The following is a 25,980-nucleotide window of genomic DNA, read 5'->3' on the forward strand; positions in this document are numbered from 1 at the left end:
GCATGTGGACAAATCTGCTTCACAGGTGTTTGGTACCACAGCCACGTACACATACGGCGAGATGCATGTCCCTTTTGGGTGAACATTTTCCTGAGAACAGCTGCTAAATGCAGTTGGTAGCAGCAGTGCACTTTCAGTGAAAACACCGCGGAAAAACTTCTGCAGTAAGAGAAGGGTCGTGGATGGAGTTTCCTTGGTTAGTCGCATTAAGCGCAGAGCCATGAATGTATGCCTCACAGAAATTTCCAGTAAGTTTATAAACGATAGCATTTTTTTTTTGGGGGGGGGGGGGGGCTACAAGGGGTCCTATGTCCAGGACTCCACTGGTTTACGCTTCCATCTCAGCCCGTTCACGCCTCCATATCTGCTTGTCTTGGCTTGTCCTTGCCAGCTATCCCTCCCACTGCTGGATAGTCGGATTGTGAAAGGCGTCCAGCTGTGGGCTCAGTGTCTAAAGATATTGGAGACGCTTGTGCCCTTGAACAGATGCGGCGGTCGATAATAGCAACTTAATGTTCATTTGTAAACCGCGCACCACAAGAGCAACACGTCAAGCGCTCATCACACACCCTTCGTGTCCTACGGCAGCCCATGGAGAAGCTTCAGATGCCATTGGCTATGCAGCCATCAGGTACCGAAAGCGATCTACATTGTCCTTGACGTATTCCGGAGCCACCGTGTAAACGTCTGAGCGTCTGAGTGAAGTCCGGTTGTCCAAGGGGCGCCCACTTGTCCGGAGGGACTCGAAATGGGCCGGGTCCGGCCTTTCCTCAGTGTCCTTCCAACTAAGCCCGTCGTCCCTCTGGGCGTACTCCAGCTCTGCCTGCGGTATTTCATGCGGAAAAGAGAAAGTGAGATCACATACTGTTCGAACAGAGATGCAAGTATGAGAAGAGGATGTTCTATGGCCAAACAGAGTTGCAAATATGTATCAAAAGCTACACGTGCAAGCTGTAGCAGACGTGTTTTATTGAAATTGTGGTATCCCATTCGCTTTTAGTGAAGTGCACTGTAATCACAATACACGCGGGCGGAAATTCGGCCGTATACGCATTTGTAGTAAAAACCCTCGCTATTGAAACAAGGTGGGCGGGTTTGTGTACCTTCGTATTTGCGAGGAGGCACTACATTGGTTACCCGTCGCGGTGGCTCATTGGGTAAAGCGTGCTGCTGAGCCCAAGGACTCGGCTTCGATTCCGGACACGGTGGCTGCTTTTCCGATGGAAGCGGAAAGCGAAAACGCCAGTGTGTCGACATTTCGGTGCACTTTCAAGATTCCCAGATGGTTTAAAATAACCCGGAGCCCTCCAATACGTCGCGCCTCATAGACCAGTCGTAGAGTCGGCGAGTTACAACACATTAAAAAACCAAATTGAAGACACAGTGATTAGCTCAAGTTTAGTTCAAGCAGCGGTGACACCATGTTGAACGTTATCTTGGTGCTTCTTTACCCGGGATATTACCACAACCTAACTTAGCCACCACACTGTGCAAAGTCCTGTTAATCAGCCAAGAACGTTAGAACTGTTATTTTAAGTTTTGCGTCGCATTCAAAATACCACTCCGGAGCACAGCTTGCCATTTGTTCAGCAATGTACAACAATATTCCCGTACTTTAATACCACCCATCTTACAACTCGCTCTGTTCTGGAGACATTTTGTCCTTATAGGGAGTTTTATTCGTAGCCGTCATTACTGCCCAATTGGAGATACCGAAATGCGAAACTTTCACCCTAGGTTGTTGATTGCGCACACTCGAATGCCATGTTTTCGAGTTTTTATTTTCGTATTTCCTGCAGCAGATATGCTCATAAATACAATGCGTAAGATTCAGCTATTTTAGGCCGTTCGGCGACTTAAGAGCAAAATTTTATTGAATAAGCTCTTCATTTGAGGATTGTTCACTACTAACCACTCTTATATAAACGAAGTTTCTGGCTGTTAAGCCGCGCATTCCTTGAGGCTAGGGTATTGCTAGAAGGCATATCGACTGTATGTAACCATAAAAATACGTACCGTTGCCTTGGCATAGAATGTATTATTATAACATTTGTATATTGTATCGTATCACATGGTATCGTACTCTACTCAATTTGATTTTATGTTTAAAGCTAAGAACCAAAATGCCAGTACGAAATTATGTAACTAACTTATAAAACAGCGCTAGAAACAGGACTACAGAAAGGGCACACAGACAGGGCGCTGTCTGTGTGCCCTTTCTGTAGTCCTGTTTCTAGCGCTGTTTTATAAGTTAGTTATGTACCAACTGGCCCGCCTTCAATCTGTGTTGAAATTATGTAGTTCAAACCTCCAACATCGACTGCGAAGCCCCTGCTTATTAAGCATAGACACGACGGCTCTTAACAGGATTGGCTCATTTGTAACAAGGTCGCTAAATTACTTAATTACTGGGAATAATAATGCCTCATATGTGCCTGAGTTGCAGGCGCTGATTAGTGGTGTTATCTACGCCATTGCGGTAGAGTGCGGCTTATTCGAACCATCGAAAGTACCCGCTGCGTTGAGGTCGATTTATGATGTTGTTGACCCTTCTTCCATTCAGAAACATTGTAAATACAAATAAACAAAGCCAAACATGGTCCTTCAATACACGCGCGGCGATTCGTCAACGTCTCACCTGAATTCCACGAGCGTCATAACACCATGAACAAAGCCAACCAGAATAGCGCGGCGCGCTTCCCGTAATTGTCCACTCACGGTTCAGTGTTCCCGTGTAACGTGACAGTGGAGTGACGAAGTATGTATGTACGTTATGGAGGAGCGAAGTGTCGTTGTTGTACCCGTTGCGCAGGAATTCCACAGTGCACGCCCCACGCATCCTCGTCGGGCGCTTGCTCTCCCAGAAGAAGCCGTACAAGAACGATCGCAGGTTGAATGATACCGGTTCTCCGTATCCATCGTGGTGCTTCAGAAACAGCAGGACGTCGCGGCTGGGTATCTGGTCGACGTCCGTCATCACGATAATGTCGTCCTCCTGCAACCCGTTCAACTGCTTTTGACATTCTTGCCATAGATAACTTCGAAGGTTCTTTGCAGGGGCCCACGGGTTGGCATCGCCATAGTCGAAGACCGTTACAGCCAGAGGAATTATCTTGTGCGCGTACTCACGGAGAAACCCTGCATGTAAGGCTGCCTGCAGATGGAGCGGCTTGCCCGTCCCGAAGTAGGTGTAATTAGACTCGACGATGATGTAATAGTCCACGGCGTCGCCGAGCTCCTTCACCCTGATTTCAAGGAGGTCGAGCTGATGGTCTAAGATTAACCCATTGATCACTTTGCGGGGCCTCGCACGACGCTTTATTAGACCTGCGGCGTACCACACGTGAAATATGTGGGTGTCCCACACTGCGTCGGGAAAAGTGCAGTCGGGTCCGTTCCAGCCGGCGAGGCAGATGCACACACCGCTCTCCAGGGTGGCCATGGTGCCTTCTGAGAAGCAGCCGGCAGTTTCAGTGAGGTTGTTGCTTGCGTCGATGCCTTGCTGCGCAGCCAACAGAATAGTGGGGTCCCGAGACGTGTTTATGATCGCTTCAGCGATGATATCGTGTTTTTCGACACTATAAAATGACGAGCCATGCAAGTCTGCTGGGCCGCGTTTTTGGTCGTACTGTGCTCCCTGCCTGCAGGTGAAGTATATTGCGAAGCACACAGCAGCACTCACGTGCGAAAGCACGATTGTCTGGTACAGCGAGAACATGGGCAAAAGAAGCGTAAAAGACTCAGCGGAACCAGTTCTGCAGATTAACACTTACAGTTGCTCACGGAGATGAACGCCTGTAACGTGGCAGATTGTTTCGAAGAGCAGTGTTTCTGACGCGTCTCTTCTGAGCCGCAAGCAGAACTGGAATAATTCTTCGAAAGTTTGTTTCGAAATTCCTGCAGCCAAACAGCAGTAAGCGTGATTATGAACCAGCGGGAGACAACAGCTGTGTCTGTGCAGCATGTGCAAGACGCAAACAAGGGATCGTTCTCTTAAATATCAAGAAGTTCATAGAAGCGACATTAACGTGAAAATGTCTTGTTTATTCGTTTCGCTCACCCGTATTCTGGCAAATCACCAGTTGGCATAGGGAGACATGCCTCCGAGGTTTCAAACTAAAAGAAAGCATGGTTTGAAACTGATGTCCATCCCACTTTTACTGCTGATACATTAGGTAGTCCTGAGTAGATGTTGCTGGTGTTGTATAACTTTGTTTAATGCACAGGTGTACGAATCGTAAGGTGTTTAAATTCAGTGGGGTACAAATATTCAGGAAAAAGAGAACTGGATCTAAATGTGGAATCGAATTGGAAATATTTTTACTCCGATAACTAAAATAGCCCATTGAGCCGAATTGTACCCGTGTGGCGTCTGTATCAGCTTAACGACTAATAAAATAGCGGCGCAAGTTGAGTAAAAGTAAACTAATCCGGACGAAAGTAATATAAGGAAAATTTGGGCCTAAATATGAATCGGATCAACTCCTTCAGAATGTGCGTCGAGAACCGGTCCCCATACCATTTTCGGCAGCACGGCCTTGCTGGCTAGATGAATGCGCTGTGGCCTTCGGCGTCTAAAGCATCGACAACCGCTATACGCGGCTCGACGTACGACGAGTTCGACGTTGCTCAGCCCGTTGTTTTACAAATACAAGTTTGTTTTATACAAAATATTTGGGGTTTTATAGTCTCCAGCGCTTCTCCGGCAGCAAACGATGGTTATTCACAGTGAAATTAAACTATTTGACCCAATAGTTTCATTCTCCTGCTAAATGGTATGTTTTCTGACGCCTGCGATGACGTATCCACGGCAGCTACATAAGCGAACGTTAGCATTCTGACAGGGGCTGCAGCGAACGTTGAATTACCTGGTTTACCGTCAGTCCGCCGAGATGACGCTGTGATACTGCTTTGAACCGCTGCCCGCAATCTTTGTTTTGGACCGGATTTGCAGCTGGCTAATTTGGCGGATTTGCCGCATTTGCACCGGATAGCTAAAGGCGGTGGGAAGTCAAGTGTAGTGCTAAGAATCGCTGGGTCCCAGCAGCCGCTACTGAATATTATGTATCGCTACATTCAATGCTGGAACTTTTACGAGCGAGGCCAGCTTATCTGTTATTTTGGAAGTCGGCCAAGAACTCGATGGAGGAATGAACTAAGAAAATTTAAGGGGAAAGTGGGGACTCAGCTAGCACTCGATAGACGTCGCTGTAAATCTTTGGGAGGAGCCTTCGTCCTGCAGTGGACACAAGCAAGCTGCTTCTTCTGATGGGGATTAATTATTTCATACTGTTGATAGTAATCGTTTCGCGAAACACTGGGTATGCTCAACAGAGTCACAAAAGACATTGTCGCTTACGCCAGTTGGCCAGTGTGAGCTCAACGCACCGGACGGCTGTGCAACTATAACAGGAATAGTGCACGCACTGGTGCTTTTAGCCTTACTTCTGCGTTCGTAACTTTGATTGTTTACCCCACCATTCTTACTGCTACAAAAAGAATAGGCATTAAATTTAAGCGTAAATAGCTGGATCTGGGAGCTTATAAGCCCTGCCTCAGCCAACCGCACAGCTGCCCATATTACGCCATACGTTGTAGAGAGGCAAATGACCCAGTGGGTAGAATGGCCATTTTCTATTTTCCTAATATTATAGCTTCTTTTTGTGAAGCTGCAGTTAAAAGTGGTGCCAGTGTTATTTTAATCTTTCGAATGAACCAAACTTGCATTTTTTTCTTCATAGCCCATTTAAACTGAATAGGAGACTAACAATATACGCACTCAGGTGGACTTTCTGGGGAAGATGTCAGGTACCGTCAGAAGCCTATGGCAATTTCATCAATTTTAGTTTGGCTGCGACGTAAACATACCACCCACCATTCTCGCGTACCCACTTTAAGGGAATTGATCAATGATGATGAAGGCTGTCGGCTGGAGCTCACGGCCGATCCACCAGTTTCCATCGGCTGCGATTTCAATATACACACCCGGAAGAGCACTCTCGGCGTTCAAATAAACACCGAGTATTTCGGATTCCCCGCTATCAAGGGGTGCATATAGGTATCCTCTGTGTTTTTTTGTTGTTGTTGGATCAATGTATTTTTGGAAGTTCTTCAGTATTTTAATGTCCCGAATAACGCTAACAAAAGCAGCCGTCTTGAACAGGAGGTTATGGTGAGAAAACACAACAGAGTGAGAATAACCGCTAGCCAGTTTGTTGGCAGTATTTTCTTAACCGCCCCCACCATTGCCGTGCAAAGGAAAAAGAAAAAAAGCGCTATCAGCTCGTATTGCGCCACTCTCCTTCTTTACTCTGATTGGCAAACGTTGCTGAAAAGTCCCGGGGCCTACAAGCGAAAGAGTGAAAAATAGAAAACATTTTAGGGTCGAATAACGGGACACTTTAGGCCCCATCTGATTGGCATTTCGTGTTCAAATACCCCATATTTTTTGTTCTCGCGTGGAGATGAAGGACAAAGGTCAGTCGCAGCGCTGGGTAGAGGTGGGGACACAGGTTGTTCTGTCTGAAGCTCGTTCTACATGGTGCGATTTTCCCTGCGAATTCGCAGATGCAGCGCCGCTCGTGCGGCTGCGGCAAAGTGTTGCTGCGACAAAGTGCCAAATGTTTTGAACGGTCGCGCATCCCCCGCGATCGCCGCTCGTGCGGCTCGTGCGGCGTAGAGGGGCTGGACCTGCAGCCAATAGGAACACAGCTAGGTGAACGTCGCGGCATCACCATCTGCACGCTTAGAAACCACATGGCGTTGCTTGTATACACGCGGCGTGAGCGCGGTTGCGCCGAAACAGGCGCACTCGCGTCCCCACCATACCTCGGCAAAGTTGGCGCGGCTCACTCAAACTCACTCACAATTTTTTTTCGAATCACCACTCACTCAAACTCAGACTCAATGCTGAGCAGCACATCTGCGCTCACTCAAACTCAAACTCACAGTGAGCGTCAAACTCAGAACTCACTCGGACTCAAAACCCAAAATGTACTAAGAACTCAAAATGTACTCAAACTCAAAATGTACTCAAACTCAAAATGTACTAAGAACTCAAAATGTACTTAAACTAAAAATGTACTCAGAACTCAAAATGTCCTCAAACTGAAAATGTACTCAAACTCAAAATGTACTCAAAACTCAAAATATACTCAAACTCAAAATGTACTCAAAACTCAAAATGTACTCAAACTCAAAATGTACTCAAACTCAACATGGACTCAAAACTCAAAATGGGCTCAAAGCTCAAATGAACTCCTAACTCAGAATGTACTCAAACTCAAAATTAATTCAGAACTCAAATGGACTCACAGCTCTCTCGTGCTAGGAATTTACTCGGGCTCAGATGGACACTAATTTCATTAGCATTCAGAGTTTTAAAATTCACGCTCGGTAAAAATATTGCAAATTCAGCTCGAACTCTTGCACTCTGTACATGACCCCGTAACTACTGTGAGGTCGTAAACAATTTTCGTTGCAGATTTAATACAGCTATACTTGCTGGCCACGATGATTAGCGCTGCTTGCAACCAATTGTACGTATATATTGGATACCAAACTCTTGGTGTAGGCTCCGTGTTCGTGTTCATGACAGAGGCGGTCCAGATTCGATGGTGTGCGAGGACCCTGGGGCGAAACAAACAATATTGGGCGAGGGGACGTGCGCTCACTGCTCAGTTCATTTACGTCGAAGGTGTTTAGGGTTGCGGTCCCGTGCATTCTTGCTCTGCATCCTGGAAAAACGCCTTGTGTCAAAACGAGCTATCCCCGCGAATCTCTGAAGCGCGAGGCGTTCATGGATATGCCTTTGCTTTTTTATTGCGTAGCATTCTTTGTGTCGGTACCCCTCTCCGCCTCCCCCGGCCAGTATCGTGCAACACTCTGCATTTCCACAAAAATGCAGATATCACGAAAGTTCAACCTGTAATCATTATAAAAGCGTACATGTAGATAATTGATCAAACGAAATTTGAAATCATAAGAAAAAATATCGGAAATGGCGAACCGTGTAACACAGGACTCTTGGATCGTCACAGATTGAGTTAAAATTCAAAGTGATGTGCCGTTAGGGCATGTGGGGTATCAAATTAAAGGTCTCGAGGAGGGCAATCACGTGGGAAAAAAATGCTTCGTGGTCATAATCATGACTTAGTTATCGTCAGTCATAATAAAGGTTGGACTTCACAATGATGACCCGTAGGCGTATGGGGTCTCAAATTAAATGTTCCGATTTGTGAATTAACGTTGGAGAAAAAGAAATACATCCTGGTAGTAATAATGACATAATCACGGCGAATGATACAATGGTATAAAATTCATTGGGATGTCGCTAGTGCATGTGTAGTATCCAATTGAAGATCTCGGTGAGGGGATTCGCGTGGGACAAAAAAAAATGCTTCCTGGTTGTAATCGTGACACAGTCATGGTGAGTCATAGATATGGTTAACATTCAAAGTGGTGGGCGCTAGGGCGTGTGGGGTGTCAAATTGAAGGTCTCAATGAGGGAAATCACGTGAAACAAATGAAAATTCCTCCTGGTCATAATCAGGACATAGTCTTGGTGAATCATCGATTGGGTTAAAAATTAAAGTGATGGCGCCGCGAGGTATGGGGTATCAAATTGAAAGTCTTGATGAGGGGAATCACTTGGGACAAATGAGAGATGCTTTGTCGTTATCCTCATGTGATAGTCATTGCAAGTCGTAAATTAGGTTAAAATTCAAAGAAATTCCGGCATAGTGTGTGGGGTATCAAATGAAAGGTTTCGATGAATAAAATCATGTGGGGCAGATAAAATGGGCATCCCGCTGATCAGTACTAGTTAGGAGTAAACTGCGCAACTTCATCGCAGATGCTAGAAAGGTAGCACAAAAGGAATGTTGGTGTCAAAGGGAAGGGTTTGAGGGAGAAAATTTAAACCGGGCAATGACCACCTCGTAAGATCATTTAGTGTACTCACTTTATAAGTAAAAATTCGGAGTTCTGTCGTAAGCTAATCGGGGCTGTACAATTATTGGTTTCCGTGTTGGGATTCCCGTGTAGCTAAAGCGAACACATGCTACTTAGTAATGGCAAGTTCAGTTTTTAATGACGGCAATATTGTAAGGGCGAAGCTCTGAAGCGTGAAATTCACTTATTTCACTTCCACATTATCCCCATCATTAAACACTTATAGGAACACTTCGTCTTCTTCCTGGACCGGTTCCTGGACCGGTGTTCGGAGACGGCTGTGTCGTAGAATAAACACCCTACTTCACCAAGTACCCAAGGCCCTTATAATATTTACAAACCCTGATATAGTGCTTCAGAGGGATCAATCGTGCTTGCGGCATTTGACCAGGCCACCTTTAAAACGTGGCATGGTCGACACCCTGCGGCTCGCAATGTCTGGGAAAAAATCCCGCGTTGCCACCAAAACAACGCTGGTGAACGGCCACAGGGGCAAGATGGAAGTGGAAATCGGGGAAACGTTTTTTTAATGTCGGGATGGGTCAACATCCGCAGCCAACCACTGCTCACTGTACCCCACTTCTATAACTTGTATAGACCAGAATTTTGTCGGGTCGGCCATTTTGTAACAATCGAGGCACCACCTGGCGGGCATTTCTTGGGTACTGCGGGGCGAGCAGACGACGTCGCAGTCCCACGCTGTTGCTCCGTGCCGCGCGAGAATATCAGACGTCCAAGCGGCATGGAAAATCGGTAAGTGTCATTTATTTTGTACGTCAGCAGCGCCAACTTCAACAGGGTTTTAAAGAGAACGTTCCAAGCACCCGAGAGCTGTCCGATCTTCCCATAAATTTTGTCCCCAACCCGGTAAGGCGGCGGGCAACCCCACAAGTACTTTGTCCTGACGGGGGTTGCCTGTGAGGCTACGTTTGACCCTGCAAGCAGGACGCCCGACTTTTCATCCCCAATTGATGCTTATTTTCTTAACTGGGGGCAGGTTGCCGTCATTGCCTTTACTTGGCAATATGCAGGAGCTACTCGTCCGGGCTCACGTGATTACGCCATTGTTGGCTGCACCAACAATCAGTGTTAGGGCAAAGGGCTCATGCAACAAACGTTTGAAGAGCACCACGACAAAAGAAGTATCTGCCTGTGCGGAATCTATTCGCTGCACAAATTTCATGCGCCCCTTGAGTGCCGCCGCGAATCGGTCGCCGTGAGGAATCGGAAAGACTTCGAACCAAGCAAATTTGTCAGAATACATGCTGTCGTACGCTGCTTCTGAAAGCACTGTAATTTCACCCTCATGTTTAATCCCTATTAACGTTTTTGTTCCATGGAGGTATGCTCTGTTCATCTAATCGACGGAAAACCGACAAATATCATCCGGACACCTATGCTGCAGCTTGGGTATGCGAAAAAGTTGAGCCAAAAGCGAAATAAAAGTGTCGCGGTGGGGGAGAACGCTCGGTCGCGTCAGCACATAGCTGTTCGCGGTTCCCACCCGCCGCTGAAACGCTGAAGTTTTTCTAAGCAAGCAAACTGCCGTGAAATCTTGGTGTATCAAATAAGTTGCCCGTGTTTGGCAGCAGGAAATAGTGTCATGAGGCGGCAAATATTTTACTTTTATGAGCATGTAACTCTACGACCTGCACAGTTAAAGGAGTATCTCATGGGCTTGTTTAACAACCAACTCAGTATGAGGTATGGGAGCACGTATTAAATGTCAACACGTTCGCGCACCGACAGCAGCAAGCTATGCTTGGAAATTTGCACTATCCCGCGCGCGATCGGAGGCATTCGCTGATTGCGCCAACCCACTTACTTCTTAGCGTATACGCAGGAGGCATATCAGCCCAATAGTTCCTAAGCCGTTACATGGGAACGCAGGCTTGTTGACGGATGTTGAGTGCTGCAATGTGTCGAACCAACCACGCTTCCAAGATGGCGTGTCAACAATTAATGAGTACAATTATATCTATCGGGCACTGAATAAGACTTTTTTGCTTAAATGGTCACTATTCAGTGCCATGATTTCCGATGGTTGCATCCGATCCAGCGTCCTTCACCGAGACAATATTTTGATACCCTACACACCTTATCGGCATCACTTCGAATTTTAACCCAATCATTGACTAGATATGACAATATCATGATGATAAGGAGGACGCATTTCTTTATTTATTCCCCGTGATTTCTCTCATCGAGACCTTTAACTTGATACCCAACAAGCCCTCTTGGCGTCACTATAAATTTTCACTCAATTTATGACTCATCAGGACTATCTCATAACTATAACCAGAAAGCATTTTTATATTTGTCCCACGTTATTCCTTTCAATGAGACATTTAATTTGACACCCACACACCCTAGCAGGATCATTTGGAATTTTAATCAAATCTGACTCACCATGATCCTCATGACTGTGAGCAGGACGCATTTTTTATATGCCCCACGTGGTTCCCCTAATCAAAACCTTGAACCCCATTTGCTTTAGCAGCCTAACCTTGAATTTAACCCAATCTATAGCTCACCATGACTATCTCATGATTAGAACCACGAAGCCTTTTTATTTGTCCCACGTGATTCCCCTCACCAAAATCGCCAATTTGATACCCTACACGCCCGAGCGAGGTCCCTTCGAATTTTAACCCAATATAAGACGCCGCATATGACTATCTCAAGACTATAACCAGGAAGCATGTTTGTATTTGTCTTACATGATCCCCCTCATCGAGACCATTAATTTGATACCGAACACATCATAGTGGCATCAATTTGATGGTTAACCCAAACGATGACTAACCATGACTATCTTATGATATAGTTATACTGCATTTTTGTACCATGTGATTTCCCTCATCGCAACTTTCAATTTGATGCCCCGCACACCCTAGTGGCATCATTTTGAATTTTAACCCAATTTATGACCTAATATGACTATGTCATATGATAATTATCAGGAAGCATTTCTGCATTTGTCCGACGTGATTCCCCTCATCGATACCTTTTTTTCATACTCCACACGCCCTAGCACTATGAATTTGAATTTTAACCCAATCTACGACTAGCCATGACTAGGTCATAATATAACCACAACGCATTTTTGTCCCACGTGATGCCCCTCATCTAGACTTTGAATATGACTCCCACACGCCCTCGTGGCATCATTTGGAATTTTAACCCAATCTCTGACTTATTATGACTGTCTGATGACTGTACACAGGAAGCATTTTTTTAAATTTACCTCGCGTGATTCCGTTAATAGGGACCTTTAACTTAATACCTTAAACGCCTTAACGACATCTGTTTGAATTTTTACACAATCTATCTCATAATGCGGTCATTAGTCTATCTAAACGGGCGTCGCCCAGTCAGTTCAGTTGACAAATCATTTGAAACAGCGGAGGGGACAGCCGCCGCCCCTTCCGCCTGGTGCTCACCTCTTCCTTTTTGACCCTAGCAAATCAAACCGTTAACAGAGGAGGAGGAGCAAACTTTATTAACAGTGAAGTCGAGCGGGATCGGGGTCGGGGTCCTCAGTCCGGGAATCCGTTGGTGCGGCCAGCCGTCTTCGCCCGTTCAGCGAGCCAAAGCTGCTTACTCAGGTCTGAGCTGGCAAGCTCACTCTCCCACTGCTCGTGAGTTGCATTAGGGATTGCATCAAGGTCTGGGTTTGACTGGCAGGCCCAAACCATATGGTATAGCGTAGCTGGGCTGCCGCAGTATTTGCACAGGGTGTAGTATAACGTGGGCTGGATGGTGTGCAGCCGCGTGGGGTGTGGAAATGTGTTAGTTTGAAGCCGTCGAAGGGCGGCTTGTTCTTTTGTTAGCTGGTCGGCCGGCGGCGGGAAGGTGCGTCGTGTGAGCATATAGTGTTGGGTGATGTTGTATGTGATGAGTGAGTAACGGGTCCTCTCATCATCCTCTTGCGGTGCCCGGCGAGCAAGTTCTCGGGCGTAAGCGTGCGCCGCTTGGTTACCGCAAAGAGACGAGTGAGCAGGTGTCCAGATAATCTTGACTGTTCTCTTGAGGGGGTGGGGGGGTTCTGGGTTATAATGTGTGCGGCTACCTTAGAAATTCTTCCAGCCGTGTACGTTCGACGCGCCGCTTGTGATTCCGTAATGATGGTAGTGGCTTGGATCTGCGTTAACCCGTTAACCCGCCGCGGTGGCTCAGTGGCTAAGACGTTGCGCTGCTGAGCACGAGGTCACGGGTTCGATTCCCGGCCGCGGCGGCCGCTTTTCTGATGGAGGCGAAAAGCAAAAACGCCCGTGTGTTCGAGATTTCGGCGCACGTTAAAGATCCCCAGGTGGTCAAAATTAATTCGGAGCCCTCCACTACGGCGCGCCTCATCGCCTGCGTTGCGTCGGCGCGTTAAACCCTGCAATCAATCAATCAATGGGTCTGCGTTATGGCTAGTGCAAGTGCCACTTCTTCTGCTTCGAGGATGGTGGACTTGCAAAGGGCGACACTTGTAATGAGATCAGTGGGGGTGGCGACGAGCGCTGTTTTGGTGTTTGCACACGCGTAGTCCGCTGCGTCCGTGAAGACTGTCGTACTCGAGTCGCCGTACTGCCTTTCGAGGGCTAGCGCCCTGGCCGTTCTTCTGCCGTCGTGATGCTGGGGGCTCATGTGTCTTGACAGTGGGGGAACGTTTAGCAGGCGAACAACCAGGAAGAAAGCGCCGCCGTGTGCTTTCCGACCACCCTCTCTCACCATCTTAGTGGATTCATCAAGAGGAAAAGGTGCGATAACAATTTTTGTGACCTCACCAGTCGATTATTATTCACACGCCCAGCCGCTAAATCAGACACCCCCCCCCAACCGATCATGCGCTTCGCGAATGCTGCCGTACCCGCAGCTAACCTGAATTGTGAGCCAAAGGGGCACATGAAACTTAACCGCCAACCATATCTGCCTCTTAGCATATTCATATGTACTCGGAACTCAAAATGGACTTAAAACTCATCTGTACTCGGAAATCAAAATGTACTCAAACTCAAAATGTACTCAAAACTGAAAATGTACTCAAACTCAAAATGTACTCAGTACTCAAAATGTACTCAAAACTCAAAATGTCCTCAAACTGTACTCAAAACTCAAAATGTACTCAGTACTTAGTACTGAAACTGAAAATGTACTCAGTACTCAAAATGTACTCATACTCAAAATGTACTCAAAACTCAAAATGGACTCAGAACTAACTCAGTCTCAGGCGCACTCAAACTCAGTCGGGCCCAAACACACTCAAGCTCAAGCTCACCATGCCACACTAGCCTCGCGCTCACTCAGACTCACGTGTGAGTTTGAATCCAAATGAGTGTGAGTGAGTAGACTCATGAGTGAGTCCGCCGACCTCTTTTCACAACACGATGTCACACGCCGTTTTCATCGACTGCTTAATCATTACACGCGCAAGTGACCGACATCACAGCAGAGAACAAGTTCAGAAGAACCCAAGAAGAACCGGCCGAGGTAAACCGAGATGCGCTAGGCGCGCACTATAATGAACTGGGATACTTGGGTAGTGGAAAAAGCGCCGCCTTCTCCCAAATACCACCCTGGAAGTCGAACATGTTAACCGCCGCGCGTGGCGCTGGTGTGCCCCGACCAAGGAGATCCCGAGGCGGCGCGCCTTGTCGCTATGCTGCTGTTGAGTGGTTCACGCCCGGTTTTAATGTTTCTTAAGCCGCTGCACGTGATATTTTTGTGTGTGTAATTGAAAGAGCAGCCTAGCTTGCACTACGCTGATCTTTAAATGTTCTTGGTTCTTCTTTTTTTTTTTTTTAGAGAGGACATATGCTTGCTGGGGTCTCTTATTTCCGAAGGGCCATGGCCCATGCGGTTTGAAAGGATAGTGCAATAGCGTGTTGTGGGATTATACCCCTAATAAATTTATGTCCTTGCCGCAATGATTTTATATCTGCTATTCGTTTTACCCTGCATTTATTTGTTGAATTCCTAACTGTTTCATAATATCTTGCGTCTGCAAGAAGTGGGCAGCACTTTTAATGAACTTGTGCATTCGTAATATAGTAATTGTTTTATGTTAATGAATGGCCAGCGTATACTGAACTGTACAGTTTTAAAATGATCCCGTTATAAAGTTCGCCATATGGTGCTTTTCTGAGAATTACACTTTTGAATGTTGATTGTTTTCGCTGCCTTAAGGGAAGTTATTAAAAGCATATCGTGTGTGTTGTGTGGATTAGTGCACTGAAATGGCCCGGGCAAGGTGGGACGCATTTTATCGGGACCGAGTGGGGCTCAGCCTTCAACAATTTTTCTTTTTCGTGCCGTGCTGGCCCGGGTGCATGCATGCAGTGTCTGAAGCCCGGCAGTCATGCGCCGCAAATTCGTGATTGTTGATACCAAAAAGTTAGCTAATTGAATTAGGTTAAATGAAAGAAAAAAATCGAAGCGCGAAGCCACTGGAACTCTGTTAAAAATATATTTCGTCGATATTCTACAAAATTCATTTTTCTGTGTCCGGATATATATTTACAAAGCTCGGTCCAAGTTTAAAAATCGCAAGTCGAATATACTCGCTCTATGGTTACGTTTTCAGGTTGAAAAGACCAAATTTTTTCGGACTCATGTTTATAGTCTTTTGAACGCGGGCTGATATTTCAAACAGTCCGACGGGCTAAGGTTTATTTTGTTAAATTTTGCAGGGTACGGCGGGGCTCGGGCTTATATTTAAAAATTTGTCGGGTTCGGGCCGGGCCTAGGAATTCTGGCTTGCGCAGGGCTCTAGCGTGATCAAATTTAAAAAAAAACGGAAATGTGAGTAAGTCGGCCTGCCTAACGCACCATGCTGTTTCCGCGGCTGACAAAATGCGACAGAAACATTAGCAAACAATGATGAAACAGTATCCACACGCTAGCCTCGATCACTAAGGCATGACAGAGGCGGTCTGCTTGGTTGGCCAAATGGGTTGAAAAAACGAACAAATAGTACATGCGCACGGCATCGCTGTACTTTTCCCATAAGAACCTTGCTACCTTACTAATAGCATTCGAAAAGCTATTGCAACGCGCATTAGCCCCACCAGGGATGAATTTACACTGCAATAGAACTAATTCCCCTCGAATACAGTCGAAAATGAACTCTGCGGGTTGCGTTATTTATTTGATTCGGTTTTTCGTTGTTTTGTGTGTTTTCTCCAACGCGCTGCGTTTGCGCGCACTACCGGGACTCGTTTGGCGTTGCTCGCCCGCTCCTGCGAGTTGACTCTTTCGTGTGGTACTGAATTCGTACCTGTTCTTGGTTCAAGCGCACCGAGCTTCTATTTCGCACTTGCATTTCGACTCACATGTGGTTTCGGTTTTGCTTTTCCCTTCGTGTTGTTATAGTCTGCTATAGTTAAGCGCTCCACACGTGCGTTGGACATGCGTGGGTGAGCGCACACAAGTTGTAATTATTTACAGTACTGAAAGCGAACAATAAACAGATGATACAATGACGTTATCTCCCCACTGTTTAGTCGGTGCACGTGATCCTGATATGAAAACAACACCAGCTAGCCGCTGCATATGATCTTGGTTTGGGAAATAGTAAAAGGAGCCTAGCAGGAACCACACTTGTTTAAATGTTCTTGGTTCTTTGTTGTAATTGTTTGTGACGTGGATGTAAATAATTAAATGTAAATAAGGTGTAATTATTTTATGTTTATCGGTGTAGAGTTTGCGAAACAGTATTCAGTTTTAAAAAGATCGCGCAGTAAAATGATGCCGTGTGGCTTGGTGCTTTTCTGAAAATTGCGGTCGCGAATCCTGTATTTGCACGCTTTCCATTGCCTTGACTGAAGTTTTAAGACATCTGTCATGTGTGCTTCGTGGGTACAATTTGAAAAAAAAAAAATAACGTAAATGTTTGCGCACGCACGACGCTGTTTGCTCGGTATGCAGAACTTGATAGAAAAATCAGCAAAAAAATGAAGAAAAAAAGCAGAAACATTGACCTTAAGCAGAAAGCCTTAGGCACCCCGCTCATTCCTCAGTTGACACAACACGATAGAAAAACCATCAAACAACGAAGAAAAAAGTATCCGCACGCTAGCCTAGATTGAGCACGGCGTGCGTGGTCTGCTGGATTGGCCAAATGTGATGAAAAAAGGAGCAAACAGTAAATACACAACGTAGGTACCTTTCCCATAAAAACATTGGTACATTAATAGCATTCTCTACTATTTTTACACGAAAAAAGAACTGTAGCCCCTCGGAGATTGCCCGACGCACGCCTGCCCGCCTCGTCCCGAGGCAAAACAGCGCTCGGGGGGGGGGGGCACGCAAGCGCCACCTCGTGGGGTTGACACTAAGTGCCTCACTCGGAGGCGGCCGCTTTTTCCACTACCCAAGTATTCTAGTTCACTACAGCCAGAGAGGACTCTGCTACAGCCATGGAGGAAAAAAAAGTTTAGGAGGGAGCGTCACGTGACTATTGTGAAGCCTAGCCATAAAAAATAAAAAGGAAAAAACTGATGGGAGATGCCCCACCTAACGTGACAGGCAAGCGGTAGTTCTTTGCGTCTCATGCGGCCGCCCGCCTGCCCGCGCTATGGTGCGTCGTTCCGTTCGGTTGCCGGGCCGTCCAGGTATTCGGATTTCGGCGACGAGTCCCCGTCCGGGCGTTGCGCGCAGCGCTGCCTGCAACCCTAAACGCGCAGCAGGCTGATCGTGCAGGCAAAGTGTTCCGACGGGAGAGACAGAAAACATCTTTATTCATTGAGCTCTGGGATCCGTCGAAGTTCGCGCCGCAGTCGAAGTGTCGTGTTCCGCGGCCGTGCAAAAATGGAGATGTCAGAGTACGACATCCGTGCCTCACATTTTATTTCACAAAATACACTCACTTCCTTGGTTCTGGTCATTGTATCTTTTCACCTCCCAGGCGTAATTTAGCGTTCGTTGCCCATATACCTTTAGCATGGATTGAGTATTAATCGGACAACCAGCCCGCGTTCTGCCTGCGACGCGAGGCGGAAAATGATTTGTTCTTCCCGCACCCGCACCCAGCATCAGTGGTTGTGCACCTTTTGTTTTCTAACGCACTGAAGGAGACAGCAACGCAAAACAGCTCCCGGACAAAAAGTCCAAGAAGACTTTCTTGTTGGGCTGACAGCACGCCTGTGGGGCCAATAAGAAGTTCTGGCAGCACTCTATCGTGCCAATAGCCTAGTCTTCCAACAGGGAGTTTAACCTTGATGGCGTTTGTGGGGCCAATAAGAAGCTCTGTCGGCACTCTATCGTCGCAACAGCGTAGTCTTCCAACAGGGAGTTTAACCGTGATGGCGTTTACCGGCTCGCCAACACGATCAGTGAACGCTAACAGACGCCTTGTTCGTAATCAGCGGCGCGAGCGCGCCCTCAGACAGAACCGACAGACGTCCTGAAGGTGCTTTTGAGGGCCTAAACAGCAGCGTGTATGTCTGGCATAGACGCTAGACGTCAACGTTTGTGTTCTGATTTTTCCCTTCAATAAGTAACAGTCAGACGGAGGATAACATAACGATGTGATGATATGCTTTGGCTCATACCCCGGCAAGCACAATCGTTTGTTGCTGCAAAATCGGTTGCTCGTCGTCCACAACAAACTGAATCGGCTGTACAGCTTCCTTCGAGGGCGTGTATGCAGGGGTTCTATCTTCCTTTTTTTGCGGAGGCCGCCGGGGGCGGTCGTGTAAAATCATTTTCGCTCGTCGCTGCCGTTCTGCCTACCTGTTTGCTGTACCTATTACGTGCCGCCACCGCATGCTTCGTTCGCTTTCTAATAATCCCCTCTTGTTACAAACTCAGAGGTTTTCGCACTGTTAGGAGTCGTTTTACACGACGGGTTTGATGCGCCTGACATGCCAGGAGTGACATCGCTTGTAGTATTAGCGCGACGTTGCTTGTCTGCAAGACGGTGCCGGACACGGCACCGTCTAACGGCACATCCCATTCTAACGGCACATTCCATTTCATTCGTGGCTACCGTGGCTTGCGCAGAAAAGGTCGGGTTAACTGCGATAGCTTTTCTTGAGTCAAATAAGGGAGCTTTGGCTCAATCGTTTGCAGCGCTAGCAATGCGGCCTCGTCTGCAAGACCGGTGCGTGAGAAACAAGCGTTAGGACAGCCAGGATTTCAAAACTGCAGCATAAACTAGACACAAGCGACAATATTCGTTGACAACTTACGTAAGTATACAGTTGTTTTAGGCGTCCCCATACCGCGCGCCGAGATAGCTGGACGCTGACGCGTCCGTGTACTTTTTTGTAGGTCACTGGTTCGAATCCTAGTCGAACCTCGCTTTTTTTTTAGGTGAGGGTTTCATTAGTTCTTTTTTTAGGACCAGGGTAAGCGCCTGTTCCTTGCTTTCTATCACGTCGACATTTACCACCCTCTTCCTAAACACAAAGTAGCTCGTTTTCTCGCACCTTCTCTCTTGAGAAGCCCGCTGTGAAAAGAAAACCAGAACAAACGTCAGAACCTCTTTACAATATCAGTATACATGTCAGTTGCTTTATGCGTATTCACTTTTGCGTTTAAGAACCTTAAATGTAAGTTATAAACACATTTCAGACTTTGAAAGCAGAAAGATAATTACCAATATTACAGTACTAACACAATTTCCGTCAAACATAGAGGTGCTGCATTTGAAGTCTGGCAACCATCTCTCACTTTTTGTGTGTTTTTTCATGGCGTTTTGTGCCGAGTGGTTGCTGGCGGGATTTGATCAGTTTTATCTATTTCAAGCTTAAATCATAGTTATAAAAGCTTTATGGGTGATGTCTACCCTTCCAACCTACGCGTGTGTTGAACATGGGGACCCTGGAAGAACGATCATCGCCGCATAAAATACTGCGCGTCAAACATGGAGGGAAAAAAAAGCTTAGGGGAGGCCCTGACGTCACACCCAGCGCAGCCGGAAACGCCATTCTTGTAAGTCGAAAGGCAGACTCTTTTTCTCTCTCTCTCGGTGCACCTTCTCCGCCTCCTCCGTCCTGTATCGCCTCTCTTGTCGTCTGCATATGCCAGCGCCGAGCCGGCGAAAATCAGCTGATAGGCAGGTAGAAGGCCGTTTTGCAGCGCGTGACCGTGAACCTAAACGCGCGGTTACACGGCCTTCAGTGTGGCCGCAGCAGTTTTGCGAAGCGTAATGCCGCAGTGCTCGGTGCCAGGCTGCAAGTCGCGATCGGTACCCAAGGAATCGGGCGTCACTTTCCACCGGTGAGTGCATCATTCCGCTGACTAGTATTGCTGTACATTGGTGTGCATTAAACCTTTGTTTGCAATCGCCGTCGCTTATAGGTTCCCAAGCGATGTAGAACGCCGCAGACAGTGGGCGAACGCCGTGCGGCTACCGGACTGGAAAGTGCCCAAGTTTGCGTTTGTCTGTCCGAAGCACTTTCGCTTGCGTGACTTTGATTTTTCGTCACCGAGATTGATTCGGCTGCGCACAGATGCGGTCCCTGTGGTCCTGGTAAGGCACCAAAGTTTACCGTTTGCTGCGGCCATGCACTCAAACTACGTACGAGACAAACTACGCTCGATCGAGTGACATATTAGCAAAAGTATATACGCAAGCTCTTGGCACATTGCGGATCAAGTGCATCATAATAGATGTGTTCATTTTTGTCCACGCACGACATGGTGCGTCTCGTAAACAAATTGTATGCATGCGCGCAGTCTTGAAATGCGAACACGAAAATATGAACCAAAACACGTTAGAAAAGTATATGGAGGTGCAATGTTAATGGCGCGGTATCGGTATATTTAAAAAAAAACGCATTTTCCAGCCTTAATTGTTAATCCAATATAGCCACGCGAAAATTTCACTTGCACGGAAATAAATGACGCTATTTGTGTGTTCTGGTTCGTATTTTCGTGTTCGCGTTTCATATTTGTGTATATATTCAAGCACTGTGGTTCATAATTGCATGTAATTCCTAAAATGAATCAATTCATCAGTGTAATGCCGCGAGGAAGTAGTCGTTCATACTTGTGTAAATAATTTTAATCACGCAGATACAGACAGGATCGAGCATGCGTATCTTGCATATCATCGCACGCAGCTTGACTACTTCGACAGTTACACACACAGGCGGCCGTGCGTGCACACTTCCCTAATTCCAACGTAATAAAAACAAATATCACTTATGTAGTATATACCGTATCCTACTTGCTTAACGTAATTATAAATTTAGCTACTATAATACTAGCCTATAATATCTATAGCTTAATTAAATGTCAGACTTGGGTACGCACTGCATGCGTATACCGCAGGGTCAAGCTAAAGTTGCATGCTTTTCACTCAGATTTTATAATTATGTACATTGCACTATATACGATTCTGCATCTAACCCATTCTTAGGATGCTGGGTCACCGCTTGCTGGATCATCAGAGCAGAGCGTGTCGACACTACCCGTGCTTCCTGGACCGTCGCATGGAACAAGCCCTGGCCTCATACCTCTGGTAAGTTTGATGGCACTGTGCCTGCTATGAAAGCAGCCGCGCTGTTAGGGAGCAAAGTTCATGATTTGCCTCTTTATTGTTATAAAAAAATGGGAGCAGCCGCATGATGATTGGTATTCTTCGTATCCTGACTTTTACGTTCACTTGTTGACGGCTGTAAATGAGGCACTAACACATTGAGCTTGTGACAATAATTTGTGTGAGACTGAACAGGTACGGTTCAGATGCATGTCCACCGTTCTCTCCGCGGATGCTTTATCATTATTATTGCTGTTATCAGAATTAATATGTGGTATGTTTCACCCTTCACACATTTCGAGTTCCTCGGTCAACCCAGCAACTGCACGGCGGATCAGTGGAGCAGAGCGTGTCGACACTACCACTTCCTGGACCGTCACATGCAACAAGCCCCGGCCTCATACCTCTGGTAAGTTTGACGACTCGACATTTTGCGCGTAAAAACAAGCAGCTTCAGTTTTGCTCTGGGAAGAATTCTAATAGTTTTGCGAAATGGCTTCACACTGCCAGGCAGCACCAGTTCTCAGGTTTGGACAAGCATGAGCCACAGAAAAACATTAATTTCTTTGGCAATGTTGTGCTGTGGCCACATCAAAATGCTTTTCTGCATGTTTGCGGTGTAAAGAAGTTGAGGAAGGGAAAACTATCAGTGTGTCAACATGCATATCAACATGGGTATGCGAGCACTGTATGAGACCCCTCAGAAATTGCCCTGGTAAATATGCTGAAAAAAGTACAAAGGCAGCCGCCAGGTTCATTCTTTCGAAGTAATCTGCTACCGTGTCGGTAACAGAAATGTTACACTTGCTAGAACTGCCCACCTAAGCCGAACATTGACAGTTGGCCAGGATGAGGTTCCTCTTTTTATTCCGTTTTTATTCCTCCCTGTTTTATGTGTGCTTTCACGGAAACAGTGTGGCTTTTGCTAGCAATGCTGATGTGTATTATGTATGCTATCTAACATATCAAGCCTGACGTGTTGTTGTTTATACTGCTGTATGAGTTATAATTGATACTTAACTATCCTAATGTGTCCTACCCCCTGTAACCTCTTGAAGCCCAACAGTATTCTGTAATGAATAAATAAAATAAATAAATAAATTATGCTGCAAACTTCATTGCATGGAGGGGATACAGTCATGTAATACTTCAGATTTTCCCCCATCCGACTTTCTGACAGCACCATACTGTTGCCCTGAGCACGAGATTGCGGGTTCGATTACCGGCCACAGTGGCCGCTTTTATGATGGAGGCGAAAAGCAAAAACGCCTGTGTGTACGAGATTTCGGCGCTGTTAAAGATCCCCAGGTGGTCAAAATTAACCCGGAGCCCTCCACTACGGTGCGCCTCATCGCCTGCGTTGCGTCGGCGCATTCAACCCTACAATCAATCTACCATACTGTTGCCAGCATTATCTAGGAAGGCCTGTCTGACTTTTCTGTTTCGAATGCATGAATAGAACCGCTTTCTGCGCGGAAGCCCTTGCTTGCTATGAATGCGAACGATGGCTTTGATCGTTCTGTCCTGCACTTGTGAAATAGGCTTGTAAATTATTAAAGCATTTCAGCCACATTTTACACCTATTCCTTTGTCTTTACACATTGCACAGATGTATATCTTCACACTGTAACGTTATTTTCCTCGTCTCTATGCGTGTTCCGGGCTGAGGGGATTTTCTTTCGGAGTGGGACAGGCATCTCTGTATTGAAAAAGCAAATAGCTTCAGATCCAATCAGTGAAGTAAGTAAAAAAATATTTGGCTGCTCTCCCCCGCTACTGAATATTTGCTTTATACCCGCCGCGGTGGCTCAGTGGCCAAGGCGTTGCGCTGCTGAGCACGAGGTTACGAATTCGATTCCCGGCCACGGTGGCCGCTTTTATGATGGAGGCAAAAAGCAAAAACGCCTGTGTGTACGAGATTTCGGCGCACATTAAAGATCCCCAGGTGGTCAAAATTAATCCGGAGCCTTCCACTACGGTGCGCCTCATCGCCTGCATTGCGTCGGCACGAACCCTACAATCAATCGAATATTTGCTTTATGGCTCTTATTAATTTTCATGGGTGTACAACAAAAGTGTTTAACTGCATTTAGTTAATACAAAGGTTCTTGCAGGACCTTCCAAGCTCGCTACCCACACCAACCTCCTACAGGACACCGAGGAAAAGGAAACTGCAGCTTGCAAGGGTAAAGATGCGTTGAATGTGAACTTGGGTACAGAAACCATTGCATGTGTGTGTTTATGTATAGCTGCCAGTGTGTGTGACCAGTGCATCCCCAGCATGTGTTTTCAAAATAAGCTGTTGACAATGCATGGTGAGGTACGCAATTCAGCCACAACATTTTACACCTATTCTTTTGCCTTCACAATTTGCACAGATGTATATCTTCACACTGTAACGTTATTTTCCTCGTCTCTCTGCGTGTTCCAGGATGAGGGGATTTTTGTCCGGAGTGGGACAGGCATCTCTGTATTGAACAAGCAAGTAGCTTCAGATCCAATGAGTGAAGTAAGTAAAAATATATTTGCTTACTTCCCCCCCCCCCACTTTTACCTTGAAGTAAATATTTGCTTTATGGCTCTTATTAATTTTTATGGGTCTACAACAAAAGTATTTACCTGCATTTAGTTAATAAAAAAGTTCTTGCAGGACCTGCCAAGCTCACTACCCACTCCAACTTCCTACAAGACACCGAGAAAAAGGAAACTGCAGTTTGCAATGGTAAAGATACGTTGAATGTGAACTTGGGTACAGAAACCATTGCATGTCTGTGTTTATGTATAGCTGCCAGCGTGCGTGACCAGTGCATCCCCAGTATGTGTTTTCAAAATAAGCTATTCCCAATGCATGGTGAGGTACACATTAATGTTGTGTGGTTGGATTCTGACGATTATTCGTACTAATCTTTGGTAATTAGCATGTATTTTGCATGCCATGTGCAATCAATGAACCAATAAATTTTTAAGTGTATGGAAGGCCTGCACTTCAAGCTGAAAACATCATTGTGGAGTCTATTCACTCACTTGAGAGGAATTCGAAGCCGCAGAGAAAGAAGGTAAGTACAATTTTCAGCTATTTTACTTATATCTTATGGCAGTGTGCACATTTTGCGAGAACTGAAAACTGACAATTGGAGGTAATGTTAATTGATATGATGTTGACAAATACATTATTGCTTCAAAATTATGTTGAAAATTATGTTCAAAATTAAGCTAGGTGGGTTGTTCTCAAGTTCCTAATGAATTTTTACAAGGTGTTTTGTACTTAAAGTTCCTTTTGGGGCCATATGTTGTATGTTCCTGATGTTTGTGTTAGTTCAATAACTGGAAATAACTATATTTGGCCATTTGATATAGGAATGAAATTCACAACTGAAGTTAGGCGCATCATGACTAACCTTAAAATATGTCAGTTATTTAGATTTAGGTACAAGGCCTAAGCTGTCAGACCTGTCGCCTCAGCTGTCAGACCTATGTCTTAGACCAGAGGCCATTGTTTCGCTTCCAACAGGTACCATACTGGGAATTCAGCTTTCGTGTGAAGAATATGTAGGTAGAAAAGCCCGAGGTGTACATATAAAGTTTGTAGTTTCAACAGTTGTAGAGTTTTTAAAGTCTAGGAAATGTATGTAGTTTATATGAATTGAACCTCATCTTGCATCTATAGACAAGAGAAGGTAGTATTTTTGTGGCGGTTATTTGTCAAATACATATTGTTTTCACGGAGCATTTAGGTGGATTCATGCTGCAGATCACAGTGTTGTGACACTTAAATGTCGGTTAAACCATCAACTCGGCGAGGCCCAGCTGTGTAATTTTCTGGCCACTGATTAAACGTGGTGTTTTCAAAATCAAACACAAGCTTCACGCATATTGGCACTACCTCAATCTGTAATGGTACGTATGGTTACAAGCTTTAGCCTTAATTAAAAAAGGCACATATAGAGAAAATGACTACTTCTGTTTCATTTCAGTGAAACAGATATAATCTAATAAAAATAACTTTGTATTAGCTTTAGATAGCAGTAATTTACATTTTTGCCACTGTAGATGGCAATAGATTAGGCTTATATGTATAATCTGTGTGCTATAAATATTACAAAAAAGACAGCCGGTAGTTTTCTGCAAACAAACATTGGTATAACGGAGTTATCATGAGAGTTTCGTTGTTTTCTTCTCCCCAAAAAACATGACAGCAAGCATAAAACCTAAGGTAGTCGTCTGAGCTTTATGCACGCTTGTAGTCAAGTGCGTTGCATGAGTTAGATGGTTTGGTAACTGCTTGTTTCAACTCCCAGAAAGACACACCTGAAAAGGCCTTCTTGAGAGCCCGGGCAACGCGGCTTGCCTTAGAGCAGCGGGTGTCTCAGAAAGCGATCAAGAGGCTCCAAGAGTCCCGACGACGTCTCCGAAAGCAAAATTCTACTCAAGTCCGTACTTTCAAGGCTGACTAGGCAAAACATTCTTTTGAAAGAGCAAGCTGCTGTGTTAGGAAGCCTTGGCGCGGCCAACCAGCAGCTCCTCCAAAGGCAGACAGCAAAGCACACTGGGCA

The 25,980-nt window shown here is 45.9% G+C and overlaps 2 protein-coding genes across 2 annotated transcripts; one reads left to right on the forward strand and one right to left on the reverse strand.

The window, feature by feature from the left end:
• Nucleotides 1–325: 325 nt before the first annotated feature.
• On the reverse strand, nt 326–3,932 carry LOC144151991 (beta-1,4-mannosyl-glycoprotein 4-beta-N-acetylglucosaminyltransferase-like). Its single transcript, XM_077683177.1, has 2 exons — nt 2,639–3,932; nt 326–823 (listed from the first exon to the last, which is right to left on the reverse strand). The coding sequence occupies exons 1-2, from the start codon at nt 3,716–3,718 to the stop codon at nt 617–619; spliced, it is 1,287 nt and encodes a 428-aa protein (XP_077539303.1). The 5' UTR covers nt 3,719–3,932; the 3' UTR covers nt 326–616.
• Nucleotides 3,933–20,042: 16,110 nt separating this feature from the next.
• On the forward strand, nt 20,043–24,583 carry LOC144151898 (uncharacterized). The gene is made up of 7 exons (XM_077683064.1): nt 20,043–20,163; nt 20,245–20,416; nt 21,308–21,409; nt 21,747–21,836; nt 23,542–23,613; nt 23,859–23,936; nt 24,078–24,583. Exons 1-7 carry the CDS (start codon nt 20,093–20,095, stop codon nt 24,162–24,164), a joined length of 672 nt encoding a protein of 223 aa, XP_077539190.1. The 5' UTR covers nt 20,043–20,092; the 3' UTR covers nt 24,165–24,583.
• The last annotated feature ends 1,397 nt before the right edge of the window (nt 24,584–25,980 follow it).

This window comes from Haemaphysalis longicornis, unplaced genomic scaffold, assembly GCF_048455015.1.
Source record: "Haemaphysalis longicornis isolate Haplotype H1 unplaced genomic scaffold, Haemaphysalis longicornis Haplotype H1 scaffold_9, whole genome shotgun sequence".
Classification (NCBI taxonomy): Eukaryota; Metazoa; Arthropoda; class Arachnida; order Ixodida; family Ixodidae; genus Haemaphysalis; species Haemaphysalis longicornis.

Coding starts and splice junctions, on each gene's coding strand:
- LOC144151898 (XM_077683064.1), top strand. CDS start 20,093: ATGCCGCAGTGCTCGGTGCCAGGCTGCAAGTCGCGATCGGTACCCAAG. Junction 20,164..20,244: donor TCGGGCGTCACTTTCCACCG/GTGAGTGCATCA, acceptor CGTCGCTTATAG/GTTCCCAAGCGATGTAGAAC. Junction 23,937..24,077: donor CTTCAGATCCAATGAGTGAA/GTAAGTAAAAAT, acceptor AAGTTCTTGCAG/GACCTGCCAAGCTCACTACC.
- LOC144151991 (XM_077683177.1), bottom strand. CDS start 3,718: ATGTTCTCGCTGTACCAGACAATCGTGCTTTCGCACGTGAGTGCTGCT. Junction 824..2,638: donor ATGACGCTCGTGGAATTCAG/GTGAGACGTTGA, acceptor GAAATACCGCAG/GCAGAGCTGGAGTACGCCCA.